Source organism: Dendropsophus ebraccatus, chromosome 1, assembly GCF_027789765.1.
Source record: "Dendropsophus ebraccatus isolate aDenEbr1 chromosome 1, aDenEbr1.pat, whole genome shotgun sequence".
Classification (NCBI taxonomy): domain Eukaryota; kingdom Metazoa; phylum Chordata; class Amphibia; order Anura; family Hylidae; genus Dendropsophus; species Dendropsophus ebraccatus.
Genome location: NC_091454.1, coordinates 69,334,769 through 69,357,624, shown reverse-complemented (window position 1 = coordinate 69,357,624; position 22,856 = coordinate 69,334,769). Strand labels below are relative to the sequence as shown.

The 22,856-nt window shown below is 42.1% G+C and overlaps 1 protein-coding gene across 2 annotated transcripts in view; it reads right to left on the bottom strand.

Moving 5' to 3' along the window:
• ARHGEF37 (Rho guanine nucleotide exchange factor 37) overlaps window positions 1-22,090 on the bottom strand; it is a 53,506-nt gene extending 31,416 nt beyond the window's left edge. Inside the window, exons 1-2 of one of the 2 annotated variants that reach the window (XM_069972390.1) lie at window positions 22,014-22,090; window positions 2,573-2,815 (exon numbers count right to left, since the gene is read on the bottom strand). In XM_069972390.1, coding sequence (XP_069828491.1) covers window positions 2,573-2,815; window positions 22,014-22,063 — 293 coding nt within the window. In that variant the 5' untranslated portion in view covers window positions 22,064-22,090. Of the gene's footprint in view, window positions 1-2,572; window positions 2,816-14,302; window positions 14,375-22,013 lie in introns of those variants that run through there. The other variant, XM_069972396.1, reaches the window with a different exon arrangement.
• Between the last annotated feature and the right edge of the window lie 766 nt (window positions 22,091-22,856).

Below are 22,856 nucleotides of genomic sequence, written 5' to 3'. Positions count from 1 at the left end.
TGGTACAAAATGATTAGAGAATGACACAGTACAGTCCAGTTAATTATAGGGGACAGTGATACAGTGCATGAGGAGGAGGAGGCAATAGTACAGTACATGAGGAGGAGGCAGTGGTACAGTACATGAGGAAGAGGCAGTAGTACAGTACATGAGGAGGAGGCAGTGGTACAGTACATGAAGAGGAGGCAGTGGTACAGTACATGAAGAGGAGGCAGTGGTACAGTACATGAAGAGGAGGCAGTGGTACAGTACATGAAGAGGAGGCAGTGGTACAGTACATGAGGAGAAGGCAGTGGTACAGTACATTAGCAGGGAACAGTGGTACAGTACATTAGAGGGGACAGTAGTACAGTACATGAGGAGGAGGCAGTGGTACAGTACATTAGAGGGGGCAGTGGTACAGTACATGGGGTGGAGGCAGTGGTACAGTACATGAAGAGGAGGCAGTGGTACAGTACATGAGGAGGAGGCAGTGGTACAGTACATTAGAGGGGGCAGTGGTACAGTACATGGGGTGGAGGCAGTGGTACAGTACATGAAGAGGAGGCAGTGGTACAGTACATGAGGAGGGGGCAGTGGTACAGTACATGAGGGAGGAGGCAGTGGTACAGTACACGAGGGGGAGGCAGTGGTACAGTACACGAGGTGGAGGCAGTGGTACAGTACATGAGGTGGAGGCAGTGGTACAGTACATGAGGTGGAGGCAGTGGTACAGTACATGAGGTGGAGGCAGTGGTACAGTACATGAGGTGGAGGCAGTGACAGTTCATGAGGAGGGGGCAGTGGTACAGTACATGAGGGAGGAGGCAGTGGTACAGTACACGAGGTGGAGGCAGTGGTACAGTACACGAGGTGGAGGCAGTGGTACAGTACATGAGGTGGAGGCAGTGGTACAGTACATGAGGTGGAGGCAGTGGTACAGTACATGAGGTGGAGGCAGTGACAGTTCATTAAGCCACGGCGGCACGTTAGAGGGCGTCACCTTAGAGTCATCGGATATAACTATTTTTGTCCTCTGACTGCGCTCATCCGATGGGATGGGGGGGGGGCCCCAAGCTAAAATTTTGCACCAGGGCCCATCAGCCTGTAGCTACGCCCCTGATAATGGCCATTGTTTTGCAACAATGGCCGTTATTTGCACTTATTTTTTTTAACATAGCCTTATAAAGACAACTATTTTGCTAGCTTGACCATATGTCACACTAAAAAGTGAATTCAACTTCTCTGTATATGGAAATCTTCCATAACAAGTAAAAACTGAATGATATTATTTGTACCTGAGGTGCCAATTTTAAAAGAAAGTGTTTTGTTTTTTGTTCTTCACAAGCAATAAAAGTAACTTCACAACTTTAAGGCCATGTTCCCACATGCCAGTAAACACATGCAGATGAAATCACACCCCCAAGCATTCACCAATGCCCTCGCAGAATGAATGGGATTATCTATAACATTGCGTGGCCATTGGTAAATGCATGGGAGCTTGGTTTCGGTGCATGCGTACTTTACAATATAATTTACTGTGGAAACTAATTGGATGTAGACAAACATGTTTTGCATACATTGAGAATGTGACCCTCTCTAGGGCCACATTACATACTCCATGGAAAATACTCCATAGCATGTCATAATATGGAGATATTCCTCTGGGGGAAAAAATGCTTCTTTTGAGAATAGGGGCCTGAAAGAGAAATTATAGGACAGCACACATAATAGCTTTTTTCTGTAATATAAACATGTGTCTCCATGTAATTCCTTTGTACATGACTTTGTAGTGTGCATGGGCCTTATCCACTAGACCGCTAGAGCACACACAGGTTTATAGTAAAGACAACTTACAAATACAATGTAAAACATCATTTTGGTGAGTGGTAGATATATAAGGAGTCAAATATCCTCTCCAGCAACAAATTGGTAGCATTTTTTTTTGTTAGAGACCACTTATAAAAGTTACTCAGTTCTGCATTTATGAAGCAAATGAACAATAAAAAAGTACTTATATTAAACATTATTCACCTATCTGCATTTATGTTTGGCTGGATCTCATATTAGTGATAATGGATATTAAAAATAATGAAGGACATTTACTAAGGAATCTAATTTGTGCAACTATTCTAATGAGGATTGGTGTATATTTTGATCCAATACCTTGTGACCGATTCATTAAAATGTAGCACTGCCATATTGAATGTATCTAAGTAAAAAGACGCTCAAAAAGTCGCAAAATTTAAAAAATTGCGGAAGAATATTCACCTGGTACTGACCAGAGGTAGGCCTGCACCTGTTTGTGTGACTTTTTAAAAAGTTGCAAATGATAAATTGGGCATTATTCTTGGATTATGGGAACTTTTGGTTGAATACTCAAAACAGGCAGGCGCAATAGTTGCATCCAAGAAATATAGAATACTGGTTCATAAATAGAACTTAGACCAAAAATGGGTAAAAAATCCAAATATTCACGAAAATTAGGCGCAAAGCCCTTGATAAGTTTCCCCCAATGTCTCTCATGCATAAAATATCTTCTAAAAAATTTTAGTTTTGCCTTGTGTAGTCAAGAATTGAGGTGGTACCTTACCGATTAGATGATTTGCTTAGAGAAGAAAAAATGCCCTCTAACTGGTTCTTAAAGGCTTTGGAATTCCCATGGTTTCCTATATTAGAAAGGTTTACTTTGTTGTTGCACGCATGATTGCCAGTCACGCTATCATTACGTGAAGGAGAATAGCCAGGTGAAATGATAGAGTTCCTGCTCCTGTAATTTAACTTGCTAACCACTCCATATGATTGGTTACTGCTTGTAGAAAGTCTGTCTTCACATCTGTAAAACAGAACAAATTAGTTAAAACTTTTAGAAAGCGGTTCATAATATCTTAATGGCGACTAGTGGTGCTCAGTGACCACAGCAATCATTAAGTCTGTAAAGTAACGTAAATAAAGCCCCTGTGCTCTGCAACATCACCAAAACTTACTCTCTTCACTCAGCAATAGTTATTGACTGCAGATACTGATCAATGGCTGTGTTATAACCACTATCCTTCTTCAAAGCCTTGAGAGAGCCTTTGGTGCATGAAATGGCTGTAGGTCTGTATCTGCATCCTGAGGGCCCTATTACACCGCTCAATATTAAGGAGCAAGTGAGCGCCAACATGTCAGGTCAGCGCTCGCTTGCTCCTCGTACCCCGCTCACTGTCTGTGCTATTCCAGAGCTGAAAGTGGGGGACTGCCCGGAAGATCTGTAGATTGTCCCATAGAAGAGAGAAACAGTCTGCTGCAGCTGCTCCTATTACACTGGGCAATGGCCAGCAGACTGTCGCTATCGTCATTGTGTATTTAGAACATGCTGGAAGACAACATTGTGCACATCGGCTGATCGTTGCCTTTCAAAATGAGCATGAAATGGAATGGCAATTGCCCAAGTACAGCCGATAATCATTTTGTGTAATAGGACCCTAAAACTAATGCTAAATACAGTAGAAATTTAGCTGAAATTGGTGAGTGCCATTACTTTAATTACTCATAACTATAATGAAATATAATACTCACTGAGCACCACTAGTAATAATATTGTTTATTTATATACAACGCCAACAGATTCCACAGCACTTTGCAACTCATGAACATGACAATCAGACATTATAGAATTACACAATAATTATTCAAACGAGAGGTGCTTGCAGGAGCTAATAATCTATAATCACTGTCAGCACTTCCCCATTGTATGTCCAGATGCACATAGTGTTTGCAGTGTACACCAACTGCATGTCATAAGCGAGTGGGATCAATGCCGTGTGTGTATTTTCAATTTTAAAGGCGTGCTCTTCTACACTCTTCTTTTTTCTTGTTTTGATGTCTTGCTATCCATTTCATCTGCCCTCTCTTCTGCAGCTATTCTTCCAGACTCCCGTAGATACATTCATGCACCCCTGCTGTTTCAATTGGCACCTAGCAATTTTAATTCACACCTCTTTTTTACACCTGACCTAAAACACTAAACACACAATGTATCAATCTGTGTGAAACAAAAGCTGGTGTAATTTACACTCAGTAACCAACCACAGCAATGAGCGCTGATAAACTGAAACCTAAGCTGTGATTGGTTGCTATGGTTTCACACAAATTGAGTGTCTGGGTGAAAGAGTGAAAGATGCTGCAGACTTCTATTAAATAGAACGTGTCACCTGTTACCATGGAAATAGTATCCAATTTATCAGCATCGTGTTTTAAAGAACTAGGTGCCGAGCAGATGAATGTATAGTTGTGCAAGAAACTATTTGGAGCTTATTGGTTGAAATCTTTGCCCCCTGTGGACTTAGGGCCCTATTCCACCGGACGATTATCGTTTAGATTATCGTTAAATTGTTCAAATCTAAACGATAATCGTTTGGTTGAAATGCAGTTAACGATTAATGACCGAACGAGAAATCGTTGATCGCTTTATAAGACCTTACCTATTTTTATCGTTGTTCGTTCGCAAATCATTCGCATTGAATAAGACGTCGTTCGGTCGTTCGCAGTACATACGAACGCAATAACGAAGAAATAGCGGAAAAAAATGATTATCGTTCCATGGAAATGAGTGAACGCTTTCAGGTCTTTCGCAATATCGGTCGTTTGAGATCGTTAATCATTAACGATTATGCGAACGATAATCGTCCGGTGGAATAGGGCCCTTAGGGGTCCAGAGGGTGGTCCTAATCAGTGACTGTCTGCTATTGCTGCAGGCATACTAATAGAGGGAACACTGCCAATCACTGACACCACCCACTGGACCCCTTTGCCCAGAATGAACAGGGATTTTAAGTTTTCCCATAAAACTAAACATCAATCCACTCAGGTTCTTCAGCTCTATAACAAGATGATTATAGATGTGACTGCTTGTAGAACATGACAAGTTCTCTTTACAACAAAAAAAAACTAAAAATAAACAAGTGTTTGCTTGTGTTTTAATTTTCTTTCTTGTTTTTTCCCCTTTTAAAACAACATTGCAGTCCACAGAGGAATACAGAATATTTTTGATGTTTACTGTGTCACTGTCGCTATAACTTATAACCTAAATCAACAGTAGATGTGATATGAAACAAGTTTGTAATTTACATTGATTGTTTGTTTTTTTTAGTTATTATGGAGAACACGGCACTTCCTGCGTTCTGACTCTTTTTTTTTTTTTCAAAGAGTCTAAAGACTGTAAATCCAGTGTTTCCCAGGTCCACTGAACGCTCACAGAGAAGGCAGTCATGTGATTGATGGACACATTTGGCTGAGTGCCTCATTGGGTAATATGCCAGAGCCCAAGAGGCCGTGGTATCATAAACTCTTAGGGGGACATTTATGAAAGGGTGTAAATATACACCTGATGTAAACAGCCCACAGCAGCCAATCACAGCTCAGATTTCAGCTCTGTTAAAATATAAAAAGAGCTGTGATTGGTTGCTGTGGGCCGTGTCGTTTTAAATTTTAAGGAATAGTTTTTAACAGCCCATTTCAGTTGAATGTAGGACTGGGCCAGATTTCCATATATTTAGTGTAAAACATGGGAATGTATAATGATCAGGAAAGAATTTTCCAAAGGAGGCTTTGGGAAAATCTTTTGCTTCCTTGAGATTCTCGGTACTCCTGCATGGGGCCATGAAACACTCAGAACAAGAGAGATAAGGACCAGACAGCCAGTCCATATGAGCCTCAGTATTAGATATGAAGGCCCTTGAGTATAGAAGTTCTTGTTATCTCTGCAATTTGCTTTGTCATTGCTACACTGCAAATATAACACAATTCTGGAATTTCCCCAATTTTACTGAATTCAGCACAACTGTCCTAAAGGGAATATATTATTTTATGTTGATTAGTGCATAATACTAAAACCAGTTCTTTTTTTTTATTTGTTTCTATTTTTCTTATTTTTAATTTCTTTTTGTATATTGTTATGGGAGTGGCTATTTTGCCTGAGTGGTTTTAACAGCATTTAGTAATATACTTCACAATAAGCCCCATGGACATCAACAATGGACAGGAGCTGTACCATTTAAATGAATGGAAAATATTACTGAACCCATAGTTTGTGACCTTTAAAGAGGTCATTCCACAGGGAGAGGAAGCTGAAATGTGAGCTTCAGCTATTGAAATCTCTGGTGTCACTTTTCACTGTAAGGCTATGTTCACACAACGTGAACGACTGGCAGTTTCCGTGACCCCGACGGGGTCACGGAACGGCCAGTCTCTGCCCAGATCATCCCGGCTGATACTGCAGTACCGGCCGGATGATCTTTATGGCCGTAGTGTTCTGATGCGGGCGCATCAGCGCGCGCCCGCATCAGAACTCCCCATAGGACACAATGAAGCAAGCAACCGGAGCCGCTTGCTTCATTGTGTGAACTGACAGGGCTATGTTCCCCTTTCGCACAAAGTACAGTACAATGGCCGTACTTTTACGTAGTGTGAACATAGCCTAATGCTGTATAAATCACTTTACAGCTTCTGCTTATCCCCACAGACACAGCAGGAAGTTTCAGCTTAGTTTTAGGTCATTTTTACACGCCATAAAATAAAAATAAAATATAGCTGTGCTTTCAATATAATAATGCGCTCCATTGAAACAAATGGGAAATTGGCCAGCAGTGCACACAATGTATAGAATGATAGCCTTAAAATCATTACAACTGTCCAAATAATAAACATGCTCATTATTACCTAACTGATTTTGCAAAATACGGACGTTTTTCTTTCATCTGTTTGCACATTATTTTATTTTTACTAAAAATTGCTAACTAAATAACAAAATTTTTTATTATTTTCAAAAAATGACTCCTTACCATTTACAGGGAAACTGACCACACATAAATGCATGTATCTTTGCTCCATGTTTCCCATTGCTGATCACATGAACAGTTCATACTTACAATTCTGCACTGCTCTGTGATCTGACGTGTTCATGGAAAACAATCTTTATCCCATGCTAACAGTGTCGCAGAGGTGTTTCTGTAGTACTCTCCCCGGCCGATGCTTTATCTTCAGGCCACCGCCCCACCTTCTCCAGAATGATTGACAGACAGAGCAGAGGTGTGGCAGCCTGAAGATACAGCATCGTCATTTTCATGAACATGCCGAATCACGGAGCAGCGTAGAAGGTAGGTACGCACTGCATATCTGTTCTGTCAGTTTAAAAAAAAAAAAGCTGTTCTGTCAGTTTTTTAAAAAAAAAAGCCTTAAAGTTGTGACTATTAGGTGTCTCACTTCCCTGAAAACTGCTGTCCACTGCCTGTTGTTTGGGAAAGCAGAGAAACTAGAACAGAACACAGAAGGTGGGGCAGGTCTTAGTAGTTCTAGCAGGGGAAAGAGCCTGGACTTTGTAAATGCAGGATGAGCCACACTATGCCTGTTGCCTCTTGTCTCTGACCACCTATACATTTCTAGAAGGCTGTTCGCTGCTAAAATAATTGTGTTCATGCTATGTACACACTGCAGCCCCCCTCCCATTTGTCACCATCATTATCATCAGAGGTTCACTGCTTAGACCAGGGCTGCTTTTGTGATGTAATTTCTTCCTTGTTATGATCTACTGTTTATTTCCTTTCTGCTCTCAAAGCACCTTGCAAACCCAGTGCATGAATAACCCCACCTATGCATAAACACACACACGTCATCCATAATAGTGTATGTTAAATCATCCTTCAGCATTGTGCCAGCCTGTTCACCCCAGGGCACTTTCTCTAACACCATGTCATGGCATGGCAGAGAAGAGAAAATTTACAAGAGCTTGTACTTTCCTGTGACAGGCTAAAGATGTAAGGGACACAAAGTTCATGTATGAGTACTGCTTATAATCAGCCCAACATTAGAAATGAAGAGATTGATAAATAGCTGTAAGGAGGGAGGGGACTGTCAAGAGCTCAATACCAGCATAAAAATCACATTTTTGCTACTGTAAAGGTTTAATGGAACAAAACCACATAGATTTTAATATAACAAAATTATGTATTATTTCTACATATATACATATTATGTATATTTCACATATAGTGACCTGTATAGGAAAGTATAGTGTAGTGGAAACATTGACATTAAGGGTATAAACCCACACACCGTATATGCAGCAGATATGCAACAAATACGCAGCAGATTTGTTGGTACAGATTTGATGCTGTGTTCAGTTATTTAGATCTAATCTGCTGCGAGTTTGCTGCGTATCGCAGCAGTAAATACGCTGCATATACGGTGTGTGGGTTTATACCCTAACAATGATTTCACAACAATAGGTTGCAGAACTCATAAAAGTGAATAGTAAGACATGCCAGACTTTAATTGGGCTATTAAATAATATGTAGGAGAATCACTGCATATGAATGTCATTATCATAATGTCAAACAATTCACTGTAAATATGGATATGATGTGTTCAATTCATGGCCCGGCTCTACATGTATAAAATGCTTTCTTGTGTAATAGATTTCTAATCCTGCATACTGGAGCTGGAATTTATACTGTGGGCAGGGCTGAGGATATAACTGATGTCTTGTGTCAATCTGTGCAAGCCAACAATGAGGCTTTATGGGCCTGAGTCATCACAATAACAGGATATTGTTGCAGAAGAAAGCAAACAGAAAGCTTTTATGACTGCCCAGTGAATGAATACAGTTCTGAATGTTTTTTAGAAGCATGTATTATTGTCAAGCTATTGAAAATGCAGTATTAGAGTAACTAAAAACATTACCCTTTCTAGAATAAAATCATATTACTAGGTCAAAATGTAACAGGGAATCCATAATGATGTTGAATTTTTTATACTGGAAATCACCGAAAATTATATTTTATCATGCCAAAACATGTTAAACATGCCAAATAAGTTGCCTACAGTATTTTCCTGTATTAAAATCAATTTTGTAAAAAGTGATCATATGCTGAGGTGCACAATAAAAGCGCAGCCTGATCAAATATCCCTTACAGACACAACACCCTCTAGACTGTAAATTCTGTTGGTGGAAAATATAGGACTTAAAGAAGTTATCCACCTAAGAGCGGTAAAATGAAATGCTGGCTGGTCTTACTCACCAAGCCCCCCTGAGTATTTTGAGTCGTCTCCTGTCTTTCTAGCTGCTGCCATTCCTGAGTTTCAAGTTTTTCCAAAAGCCAATCTATAGCCAAGATAGGAAACTACATTTCCCATCATGCACCTCCCTGATTGGTCCATTTGCATACTCACCCCTTTCCTGCCCACTGCTGTCATTACTAGTGCACAGTAAACACAGGACTGTTTTTTCAAGGATTTTACATCACAACACCCTAAAATGTAATCCGTACTAGCTGGTGATGAAGCAGAGCTTATGTGCGCATGGTCTAGCTATGTGCTGCATAACGGGCATCTGTTTACCGGGGGTGTGTGGGGGGGTACTCTAAGAACATCCATAACACTTACAATATGCAGAGCTATGACACAAAGACAGATACATATACCTGCATTCACTGACAGCAAGCAGAGATAGAACTACAACGCTTCACATTACAGAAACCTAGGCTCAGGGACACATGTAAGTCTATGGAAGCAGCACTTTTATCAGTGAACAGGTGCATGGATATGATGCAGATAATGGGGGAAATTTATCAAACATGGTGTAAAGTGAAACTGTCTCAGTTGCCCCTAGCAACCAATCAGATTCCACTTTTGATTCCTTGCAGACTCTTTGGGTAATGAAAAGTGGAATCTGATTGGTTGCTAGGGGCAACTGAGCTAGTTTCATTTTACATAAATCTCCCCCAATGTCTCCTGGGGTCGGGTTACCAAGTAGACAGCTAACCTGGCCCCCAGAGAGGAGATCACGTGTCCTGTGACTACGAATGGAGGGAGGGGAGAGGGAGCAGAGCGGACCCAGAGTAGAGGATTTTAGACATGCAGAGCAGGTAAGAATGAGGAAAAAAAAACAGGAAAAGGGTGCAAGATAGGTTATACGTGTATATTAGACATAGGGTGGTATTGGGAAGGGGGATTGTTTAGAATATTGTTTTTGTTATCCAGATAACCCCTTTAAAGTGCCCATTCACAGGTAGTAGTTGTCAGACAAATTTTTATTCATCCAACAAGTGAGGCCTTACATCAATCCCATCCGACAACTTTGGGATGTTGCTATTCAGATATCCTTATCGATCAGTGTCAGATCCTGAATGTGCTCTTTTGGCTGAATGGAAACACCCTCCAAATTTTTGTGGAAAGCCTTTCTCAAAATAGTGGATACTTTGCTGGTTTCCTGCTGATTTTTATGCAAACAGAGATGATATAACAGACAGCTAAAAATGCCTATACTGATGCACATATGTTAGGGGACATCTCTGCTCCAGGGGGTTAGGTGACTACTTACACCTATCCACAAAGCAAGGTAAATATGTAGAGATCAAAGCATCTATAGACATATGTAAATAAATATTTATAGTAAAAACTATGAATATATAGATTGATACTGATTTAGGGTAGCTTCACCTGTACCGTATCGCAGTGGATTTTCTGCTGCGGATTCGCAGCAGATTTGACTAAATGAATGAACACAGCATCAAATCCGCACTGTAAAATCTGCTGCGGATCTGCTGCAGATTTGATGGTGCAGATTTTATGCTGTGTTCATTCATTTAGTCAAATCTGCTGCGAATCCGCAGCAGAAAATCCACTGCGATACGGTACGTGTGAAACTAAAGGAGCCTTTTACATTGCTAAATTGTTGCTCAAACATCGCTGGGTCATTTATTCGGCCATTTACATCACTAACAGCCACACATCCTCTATTCACACAGGAATATGTATGGCTGACTAACACAATGTTTTTTAGGGCAGTTTAATCCCGTCAACCACCCAACAAAAGATGACTGCTTGTCTGATTAGCTGATTATCGCCCCATGTAAAAGTCTCTTCATCTGTTTCCACTGGGTATGTTACCTAAAGCCATATATGCACTGAGGGTTCACTGATGACTACACTATTCTGTAATGTGTACACGATAATTCTCTCATTTACTGTGACTTCCACACACTACAAATAAACTATACACATGGGCTTGCATAGAGCATCCATTCCAAATCGCTAAAGACTGAAATAATGTCATTCAGTTAGTGTCCACACCAACCGTGCCAGATCACTTACCACCATCTATAGCCTGCCATTGCTGAATTTTGAAAGCCGGGTCTCTGGTCCTCCAGTCGGCCCTATGATCGCCCTAACCTGGTCAAGCAGCATGTAAGTAAGCTCCCCTGCTAGCCAGGGTTTCTTTAAGGCCTCTGAAAATGTTCCATGGTAACATAAGCAGCAGATCATGTAAATTGAGAAGTGAGGCCACCTTGGATCGAACTTGTTTTTCCAGCTTATAGCAGAGATCTGGAGAATTTGGAGGGAGTGTCAACATAATAGTCATAACAACTTTTACCAAAGTATTCCTGAACAATTTTTGCTGTATGGCATGACGCATGGTCCAGATAAAAGAGATCATCGCCATTTAGTAATACCCCTGCCATAAAGGGGTACACTTAGTATGCAAAAATATTTAGGTAGGTGACTCACTTCAAAGTAACATCTATATGACTGCCAGGAACCAAAGCTTCTTAGAAGACAATTAGCCAAAGAAATACACTGATTCTGCTGGCTTGCCTTCTAGCCACAGTGCCCTCCTGGTGCAACCCTTCTGTGCTACACTATGTGCTCATACACCTTTCATATCCAGCAATAACTTTTTTAGCAATGTGTACTACAGTAGCTCTTCTACTTGCTTCCCATGCTTACTTCCTTGGACCACTTTTAATAAATACTTGGCACTGTTTTTGTGTCGTGTATTGTAGACACATTGGGGGAATAAATAAAAAAACCTGTAAAAACCTAAATTGCCTGGTTTTGCCCACAGCAACCAACCAGATTTCAGGCTTCATTTGAACAGAGCTAGTTAAGAAATTAAATCTGAGCTGCTATTAGTTGCTGTGGGCAAAACAAGACAGTTTTGACAGTTTTCGTTTTCACAGTTTTTATTTATTTGCTCCACTAAAGGAATATACTAATACTATCGAATATTTACATAGGACAAACTTAAATCTGTATTACACAGTCAGAGATGCAGTGTAAACAAGTGCCGATCCTTTACATCTGTATTCTCTTACCCTGCATATTACTTTGCTCACAATTGTGCAGCCCTTTCATTTAAACAGCTTTTGGACGCACATCAGCCAACAAGTAAGCGTCTACTTGCTGGCTCTATTACATGACGCAACATCTGCAGATATAATTTGGCAGATAATCACTTCATGTAATAGGGCCTTTAGATGAAAAGTGTGCCAATGTGGCATATTTATCACAGTGCCTAAAACAGTCTGACAAATTGGGTGTATGTTTAGGCTGTCTAGTCTACGTTTGCACATGTACTATTTTCAGTTTAGACCAACTATCATTTGACATGCATATTCTTTTGGCACACAGCATCACATTTAAGGCATGCCCATATTCTGCTATTGCCACTCCTCCTTTCTTATAAGCCACAACCGTTTCCAGAGGAGTTGCATTTTACTGTTGATTTTGGTGCAATATACATAAAATGGGGGACATTTATAAACTGTATGCTGGTCTTAAATTAGGCCCCGCCCCCAACTACACCACTGGATTCACTAAGAGGCCCATACATCTTAGTGAAACCGGCCTGACCAGCATCTGCCATATGTTCTGCTGTGATTTACTCCTGCAAGCAGGTATAAATCATGTTACGTCTGGCATGGGAAGAGGCAACACCTCCTCCTGCCTTCTCACACCCCCTGTCCGCCCATCAGGCATACGCTAGGGGTGCAAGTTTAATAAATCTCCCCCAATGTGTTTTATCTGCTGTGCACCATGATTTAGTTGCATTTGGATCCAAAATTCTTGTTCAAAAATTTAGGTCATTGCTCCTATTTCTACTATTACTTCTCTGCCTGTCCCACACCTAGAGAGATTAGAGACCATTGACCAGTTGGGTGCTGTCACTTAAAGGGGTATTCCAGAGAAAAAGAAATATTTTTAAATCAACTGCTAACAAAAAGTGATTCAGATTTGTATATTACTTTCAGTAAGTCACTTAAAGTGACTGTACCACCAGGCCCAGGCTGAAGCACTGGAGGCGGGCCGACCCACCCTTAGTGAGAAGAAACCCCAGCCCCTCCATTACGTGACTCCATTAGAATCAATGGAACCCTATCATAGAGGGGCTAGGGTTTCCTCCCACTAAGGGTGGGTCAGCCGCCTCCAGTGCTTCAGCCTGGGCCTGGTGGTACAGTCACTTTAATAAGTCATGTAATGCCAGTCTTCATTCCTCCTCTTCTACTGACACCAGTGCAGTGCACAGCAGTATATGAATAGTTCACACTGCGTTTTTGCAGTCGGTTTAACAAATCGGTTTTATGGTTGACCATGTTTTTCTGTACATTAAAAGTAACCATTTAAACGGAATGCAAAAACGCAGTGTAAACCCAGCCTGAAGGCCGTATTACATGGCACCATTTTGAGGAAGAAGCCAGCACCGACCTATCAGGTCAACAATTCTTTCCACCTGTTCCCCACTTACTGCTTGTGCTATTACATGTCCAGACAGCGAGCGGGGAGGTGCAGGCTGCCCATATATATTCCAGGCTGCCCACACATATCAGCGGTCATGGAGCAACAGGCAGCAGACCGTCGCTGACATGATCGTGTCATTTCAACATGTTGAAAGACAACGCTCAGCCGACATTGTTGCCTTTCCACATGTCCCATTACACCAAACAATTATCGGACGGAACTGCCGGTAATCGGTCAAGTACGGCTGTTAATCACTTGGTGTAATAGGTAGAAATGGGTTGTATCTTGATATTGTCTTGCTTAGGCTGTGAAAATACACAAAGGTATGGCTCATTTTTACATAGATAGGAGCTGACATACCCATACACTGTGCCACATGGCATGATAGATACAGTTTATGTTTTGTCAGCAGAAGAACAATGAAGACCCTCCTCACATCACCAGCGTGGCTGGCACAAAGGAAAGGTAAGTTATTAATAAAGTTTTATTTCAGGTCTCTAGTAGAATTAAGAACTCAGTATTTATTTAACAAACACGTCAGGAGTAATTTGTTCGCATGCTCTGTATTGTACAAACATTAACGGTGAAGGATCCTAGTGAGCCATCACCATCTGTAAACAGAAGTAAGATGCTATCAGTACCGGTCACACGCGTCTCTGTCCTGGGGCAATTATCGCCCCCACCTTCCTGGTTCTCATCTCACTGGACAGGTTTGGTGGATGACGTTTAATAGGCATTCTCTGGCGTTTGCGTTCCCTTACATTACCTGAATATGTGGCTTGGAGATCCAGCTCTCATTAGTAAATGTCATTAACCTCATCTGCATTTCATGACTGTAGCTTACAAGATCCGTCACCCCCTCCTCTCCAACTCAGAAGAGTGGTGCACCTGCTACTGATGGACTGCTTCCTGTGTGACAACATTTCTCACATTGCATAGCATTGGCTTCCAGTTATGACACAGCCCTGGGATAAACCAGTGCATAGCTAGACTGCCAGGCTAATAAAACTATTCCTATAACGTCTTACCTTCATATATAGCGTGAATCCTGCAGAGTGCTGAACAACGCTGGCCTGTCCCCAGCTGTCAGGACGGTTAATAATAAAACTGGTGCCATAGCAGCTGAGTACTACAGCAGGGACTGCCTCCCCTCCCAAGCACAGTGAGCTGCCTGCTGCTGCTGCCATTCGTTTGCTGAGGGAGGGGACTACAGTGATCAGCTGTCTCTAGGAGCACAGCAATTATGTAACCTGCTCCTTGTGATACTAGCCTGATCATATCTGCCATAAACATAATCTGCTGTTACTTCTATATATTCCTAATATAAATCAGATTTCCCAAAATAATCTATTTTATGCTGTATACATCCAGTTTTTGTAATGTGTTATGCCATGTATTTTTTATTGCTGTTGTGGGTAGTATAATACATTGTATACAGCCTACAGGGCTGTATACAGTATATCACATTGTATGTGTGTGTGTGTGGGGGGGGGGGGGGGGGGATTTGGGGGGCGTTATTAAACAATGTGTATTGGGTGTGAATGCACCAGCAATAGTATGTGTGTGTGTTATGTGTATAGTGGATTATGGTTGCATTTACTTAATATGAATAGGGAGAATCTGTTATATACACTGCTGGTGTTTGTATAGTACATTATATTGCATATAACCTATTATGATGCATAGGTATATTATTGGGCAGGACTATGGGTCAGAACTGGTGATTAAACAGAAGGTGAAGAGAATAAGTCAAAACTAATAATCATAGCTGGAGAAGGATGTAAATTTGCTAAATAAATGTATATGCAAAAATATTTATCTTGACAAGTCCTACAACTTTAATTACATTAGTTGAGATGGAAATATCGCTTTAAGACCAAGAACCATTTTCAAATCCGACCTGTCTCACTTTCGATGGCAATAACTTTGGGATGCTTTAAGTTATCCAAATGATTCTGAGAATGTTTATGACTTGTTGTACTTGATGTTAGTGGGAAAGTTTGGTTAATACATTCAGCATTTTTTGTTAAAAACTTGAAAATTTCACGAAAACTGGAAAAAAGTGTTTTTCTAAATTTGAAATTTAGAAAAAGTTTAAAAAAAGTAATTCCACATATATTAGATAGTAGCTCACATTAATTATATGTCCTTTTTAAGTTGCCATTTGGGCCCCCTGAGCCAGCATCACTTGCAACCCCCAGTGCATCGAACCGGCCAGCTCCCATGATATTCATTAGAAGGAAAGGGCCTGCCAGTGCATCAAAATGCGTAACTAGCATAAATAATAATAGCACGAAAAGAGCACTGAGCATAGAGGTAAGAAACTTACCTTCATCCTTAGCGCCCAATATGCAAAAGGGACATATCAGCAGGTTAAATTCTGCTAACCTGCTGATAGTTTCCCTTTAAAGATCCTTATGACTTTTGATCTCATCATAAATTACCTTAGAAGATCATTAACCTGGGCACGGTATCTCACTTAGGTTCTCACAAAGGGGATGAAGTGAAACTGTACTATGTGTTTTTCCCCACTAGGTGTCACTGTCTGTATTTTCTAGTTTCTATGTTACACAGAGCTGAAGGAAGCACTGGGTTAAATTGTATTTGTCACATGTTTGTTCTTATACTGTCACAGGTGCAGGCATGTTTTCCCTCTTTTTCCTGTCTTATCATCTCTCCTCTTCTTTACACACACAGCCCCACCAATTACCAGTAGGTTTAGTTTGCCCCTATAAAAGGGAGGTTAGTTCCTGGTGGATCTGTTAGAGAGAGGAACACAAAGGAACAGTTCCTGTTGCAGTACAGTTAGGGCCTGGCTTAGGACAGGACCCTTAGGAGTTCTGGAGTTCTCTAGTCAGGAGTTGAAGAGAGAGACACAGAGAGAGAGAGCTTTTCTTTTGTGCAAGTAACACCGATAGCATACCGTACTAGACCCCTTAGGAAGAAGGACGTCCTGTGAGGATCACCTTGTCCACACCAGGGATACTTTCTACACGACACAGGGCAGCATACCTGAGTTAGGTACTGACCTCAGTAGGACAAATGTGGTGTGAGCTCCCGGTGATGATGTTATTATGTCGGAGGATTGGCTGGTCACTTGCTAGGTGGTTAGGTGTGACTTCACGCCGGAAGTGGTTGTCCGAGATACAGACAGACCTTGGAGTGTTATTTCATGATGCCAGGGCTTGTTGGGCACGCAGGTGTGATGACATGACTGCTTTTATTTGACAAGGCTGGTTGTTCCCCTGTGGTCAGTGTCCTGCCGAGTTGCTACTGGGTTCCTTGGGGTAGAGTAATCACAGATGGCCAGAGTGGTGTAGTGACCCTCTCGGAATGTAGGACCCACCACCCACAGAAAGGGGAAGTGTCCCAAGGTTGCGGTGTGTGCTGTGTCGTTGGGTTGCGAGGAATCACAGAGTCTCTTTAGCGTAAGAAAGGCTAGTTTACTAGTTGCAAATGTGCAGCAGGTCATACAGAAGTAACAGTCTGAAGTTTCTCTGGAGTTAGCACTGGATAACATACTTGACAATAGTTTCCAATAAATACTTGACAATACAGCAACCTGATCAGTAGTAGAAGTGTAGTGTAGGATATAATCGTGCTGACTGGGTAGTGCGTTGAGTAATAAGAAGAAGCAGAGTAGTAGAGAGGAGGATGCCATAAGAGTCCCAACCCATGTAGTACTGTCCTCTGCCAGGATGTTGGAGGATGTGGTAGAATACTTAGAAGAAGAAGAAGAAGAAGAAGAAAAACACCTGTGCCCGTGTATTGATTTTGAATTAGTCTTCAGACCACCTTATGCCCACTAGACTCGGCTAAACCTTCCTAGAGGGTGACACAGCCCCAGACCTCCCATCCCATACATATATATATACATATATGATGGTTATTGAGTCCATTAGCTCCTGATGAAGTGAGCGAAACGTGCATTGCGCTTGTGGGCCAGACGGGGGTAAGATCTCATTGTGTGTTGGGTGCCTGGTTACTGGTGTGTGGTCACATATGAATTGCAATTGTACATAGGGCTTCATTTATGGCACTCTCCTGACTAATTGGTGGCCAGCTGAGGAGTTACGTACCTGTTCTTCTCCATAAACAATACAGCACATTATACTGTGTAAGGGTGTTCTATATACCACTCCATTGCTACTAGCCCGGTTTCTGTAACCACCAGATGGCAGCGTTGCAATTGGCACATATTACATTGTAGTACTCATATATATTTTCATTGCTTTACCACACTGAGATCTTTCTCCCTCTCTGCCCTTTGTGTTATTTGTGTCATTCTCCATGAAATTTTCGAGCTTTTAATATTTTGTATATGATGTATATGAAAATAAAGGATTTGTTAGATTTCTAAATTATTTGTGCAATTTCTTTGGTTATCTGTATAGGTTTTGTTGCACTATAGATTGATTTAGGCAGGACTTTGTTTTGGGCCCCAGACCTTGTTACCTGGTATGAGCGGAATGCTGAGGGGTCCCTGCTGACACCCACGCTGCGAGATAGAGTTCATAGGCTTTGCGCAACTTTGCTCTATCGAGATCAGTTTCTAGCTCTTTGGCTTTCGTTGATAATGTCCTGCTCTGTGAAACTCCTTGTCCTCGGCATGGGTTGATGTTGTCTCTGGCTTGTCCTCTTCAAAGAGGGGTTTAACAGTGCATAGTGCTGTATAGCATTACTTGTAAGGAAGTTGTTAGAGGTGTACTGTCTTGCATCCTTCCCATACAGGGTTCTGACTAAGACTGAACTGAGGTACGGGGACCTAGCAGAGGGCAAGGGCCCAGATAGGGCCATTGTGGAGAGCTGTCTGGCTTGTGTCCTTCCTCCACAATGTCTAACACGAAAGACCTTTGCTCCACCTCCACCTGTGACTTACTTCCCCACCGTGACTAAAGTATGCTGTGACTGGGTGAGGAGTGCAACAGAAGAAATAAGAAGGGAGGTGATAGGAAAGAAGAAAACAAGACTCCTACTGGTCTACAGATTCAGGTGACACATAGAGAAACAATAACTCTTTACATCCTTCAGCTGTGCGGCTTCCAAATACATACATATAATACAGTGACATCTAGAGGCGAACTTTAGTACTACATTCATCATCACACAAGTACAATAAGTACAGACTTTTGCGAAGGGTGCATATATACGTAACACCCATGGTAGGACACCACACAAACCTGCAGATATTGCCTATGTATCCTACTGCAATGCACGGCTGTTCCAGGAAATCCTGGAAAGTCTGCTTAACCCAGCAAAGAGACCTGGGACCTCCCGACACTAAAGGGCATAAGGCGGTCAGATCAAAGATATCTATGCTAGAGTACGAGTATCTTCTTCTTCCTCTTCTGTTCTTCACTACGCTATCCCGGCAGAGTACACAGCTACATTGCATAGGGCCCTTAAGATGCTCCTCTACACTACTTTCCTCTTGTCTACTAACTACATCTACTACCTCTTACCTGCACCTACAGTTGCCAAAGTATTATTGTATTGCTCAGAAGATATTAAGTAAATGGACATTATTCTGGTTATGCTATTGGACTCTGGCCTTTTCTTACTGCACGCGCACACACAAAACAGGTTGGGAAGCAGTGCCTGGGGTCGGTGTCAATGCCACTCTGGGCTACCGTGACAAGTGCCCAAGTGACCCACTGAGCTGCCACAGCACTGCACAGGCTACCCCGGCTTACAGCCGCCCACCTTCCATAACAGGAGCTAGGAACTGAGCCATTAAGCAGACATCTTTCTATGAATGTGAGCAGAATGCACTATATGTAAAAAAAAAAAAAACATGCCCAGAGGGTTTTCTGGGAAAAATGGACTGATGAGCTATTTACAGAATAGCTTATCAATCACTGATCGGGGAAAGGGGGGTGCTGACACCTGCTACTGGTGCCAATCAGCTGTTTGGCACCACCCTAATCAGTGAATGGAGTAAGTCTCCATTTATTCTGTAGCAGTGGTGAGACGTAACTGCAGCTCTGGTCTCGTTCAAGTGAATAGGAGCTGATCTGCTGACTTTCTTGGTACTCTCCAGTTACCTGACCTTAAATCTGGCTTTACTACCCCCTGTATCCTGATTCTGCCGATATGTGTCCTCCTGCCTTACTGACCCTTGTCAACCTGCTGCCTGCAACCCTGCTAGTTAGACCTTGCTTTCTCTTCCATAGGGTCCTTTCTCATGGGCTGATATGCGGTTGTGTATGGGCGCCAACAAACGTTGATCAGCAAGATTAGCACTTGTAGTGCCTTAACAATTCTTAATACTGGAATTGAGAATCACTGGTCTAGACTAGAGATGAGCAAATTTACAGTAATAATGAAGTGAAGCGCTTCATTATCTTGGCAATCTGCTCATCAGCCGGCTGCCTTTTAATGGACTGCTGCTCTGTGCTGCTCCTTCCTGTGTGCTGGAAAAAGCTGGATCCAGTCCTGGAAAACTTATCCCAGCTTCCCAGCACCCGAGGAGGAGCAGCAGTGTGTTAGAAGGCAGCAGCCAGTTGATGAGCGGAATTCAGAGATAACGAATCGCTTCGCTTCATTATTACTGTAAATTCACTATTTTCTAGTCTAGACCATTGCTTCTCAAATCCATTTCTCATGGACCATCAAAAAGCCATGTTTTGAGGATTTCCTTAGTATTTTACAGGTGATAAAATTATAGTGCATCAGGTATTATCACATGTGTTCCTTGCAAGCCCCATGTCTAGGTATGACACAAAGTGCAGGGATTAAATCCAATAAGGAATATAAGTGTCACAACTCAGGTCACAGAGGGATGCAGGAGAGACAAGGACAGTGTACCCTAAGCTCAGCCCCGCCCACTGTCCTTGCCTACTTGCCACAATCTGCCCTAAAATGGTAGTGGGCAACTGGGTGGCGGTCCCTGGCCTGGATATGTGAAACAAAAGACAAGACGAACAAACACAATAAGAATTATCATCAATCTGGGTCACAACGATTGGGCAGCAAAAGTACAAAATCAGGATCCAATAGGCGTAGTCAAAAAACAAGCAATAAGGTCAGGAGCAGGCAGCAAGCAAGAGAGATCAAAGATACAAAGCAGGAATCAGGAGATACAAAGAAACAGAACCCACAAGCAGGCAGAGCCTTAGGGTACTATTACACGGAACGATAATCGGCCGAACCGGCCCGATATGGCCGATTATCGCTCCATGTAATAAATACAACGATCAGCCGATGACAACAATAATCAGCCTATGGTTATGGCTGTATTCCAGTTTTCCAGGCGGTCCTCCCACTGTATCCACCCTCTCCAAGGAGTCGGCAGACAGCAGGAATAATTTCCGAGAGTTCGGGTTCGGACCATCCCTAGTTCTGACCTATTTTGGCTGGGAGCTACGTGTAATAGCAGTGCATGGTCGGCGACTGACAATATACATTACCTATCCATGTTCCAGGGCTGCTCCTGCGGTCTTCTTCCCGGGTCCCACTCGCTCTAGCTTTAGAGCGGCCTGTCAGCTGACAGGCCACTCTAAAGCTAGAGCGCGCGGGACCTGTGGAGAAGCAGACCGCAGAAGCAGCCCTGGAGTGTGGATAGGTAATGTATGTAGTCTAAACAAGGGCTGCAAGGACATCGGTAACGATGGGGCCGTGTAATAGGCCCAGGAAACGAGCGACGATCTAGCAGATCGCTGCTCGTTTACAGGTATTATCAGGCCCCTATCAGCCCAAGTAATACCACCCTAACTCAATAACCGGCAAGGCACAGGCAGAAACAGAGATCTTAAATAGGAAACCAGGAACCCGGTCCAGAAGGTGATTGGAGGAACCAGCTGTCAATGACAGAGGCAAAACCAGGTTAACCATTACCTGGAAACAAGCAGAACAGACACGGGTGGGGCAGGGAAAACAATTAGCAGAACAGAACACATAAGACAGAGTTCAGACTGGGCACAAACAAAGGCAAACAAAACACAGAATAGTTTGAAAGTTATAGCCAAAAGCGCAGTCTCGGTCGTACCTTATGAACCGAGGACTGCGCCAAAGTTCCATCACGTGCATTTATAACAATAAAAGTAAAACTTTCACAATATTTTTTTCTGTTTCATCTTAAAGGGCAACTCCAGCGATTTTATCTTGCTTGCAGTGCAGTACATCTATTAAAAAATCTCAAGTCTTCCAGTACTTTTCAGCTGCTGTATGTCATAGACATAGATATTTAGGACATACAACTGCTGAAAAGTACTAGAAGTAATTGAGATTTTTTTGTAGAAGTACATTCAAAATCTCTGGCCCTTTCTGAAATCTGTTGATTTAAAAGAAAAAAACATTTAACTGGAGTTTCCCTTTAACCTAGAATACATGAGGCACTGCACTGCAGCCAGAATATGGGACCAGATCCCATATTACATTATGCTTTAAGCTCTTGATCTAAAAACCACACAATGGTGCATAATATATTCTCACATCAAGTACCTCCACACAAGACTATATTTATTGTGAACACTTACCTTCCTCTTATTAGATATGACTGGTTACGGAATATTCTGTTTGTAGCCATGATCTACCATGATCTGGTACAGGTTTATTCCTGAAGACACTTATGTATTTGCAAGAGGTGAAAGATTTCTTCCTCATTCTAATGGACTGACGCAACTGGCTGAGCTGCATTTTCTTTCCGAGAAGAACTGCTAATGGACTTAAGCGCAAGTTAATTCTGAGTGTCATCATTTACTAGATGGATGATTGATGGATGATTAAAGTTTGATGGAATTTTGTTGACTATAATGTTCAAGATAACATGATTTATAATAAAGAATATCCTCAAGGCACTAGCTTGTAAGAGGGGCCAAGTAAGATGTGATAGTAAGCCCATGTGGGCTGTTGTTGTTGTTGCAACTGTGTCACATTTAAACACATACATATACTGTACAATTAGCGTTTACCTGGGCATCCCCCCGCAGCTCCAAGCGCCCTTCCCCCCAGCTCTTACCCGCTCGCTGTCGAAACATGTAATAGCGCCAGCAGTGAGCATAAAACAAGGAGCAAGCGAGCGCTGGGGGCCTCAGATCGCCCTGTGTAATAGGGGCTTAACAATGAATAACCCCTTTAAGTATACACTCAGGACATATGCCTTGGGGTTGACTTTTTCAGACTCTGGTAACGAGTGTATTAAGTGTATTTGGACCCCACCTGTAATTTTGCCCAAGGCCACAGTTTGTCTGAAACTGGGTTATTTCTATACACTATCAGGCTATGTTCCCACTGCGTAAAAGTACGGCCGTTGTTGCCATTGGCAACAACGGACGTACTTTGTACGGTGTGGAACACTGCCTTATCTGCTATGGGATCCC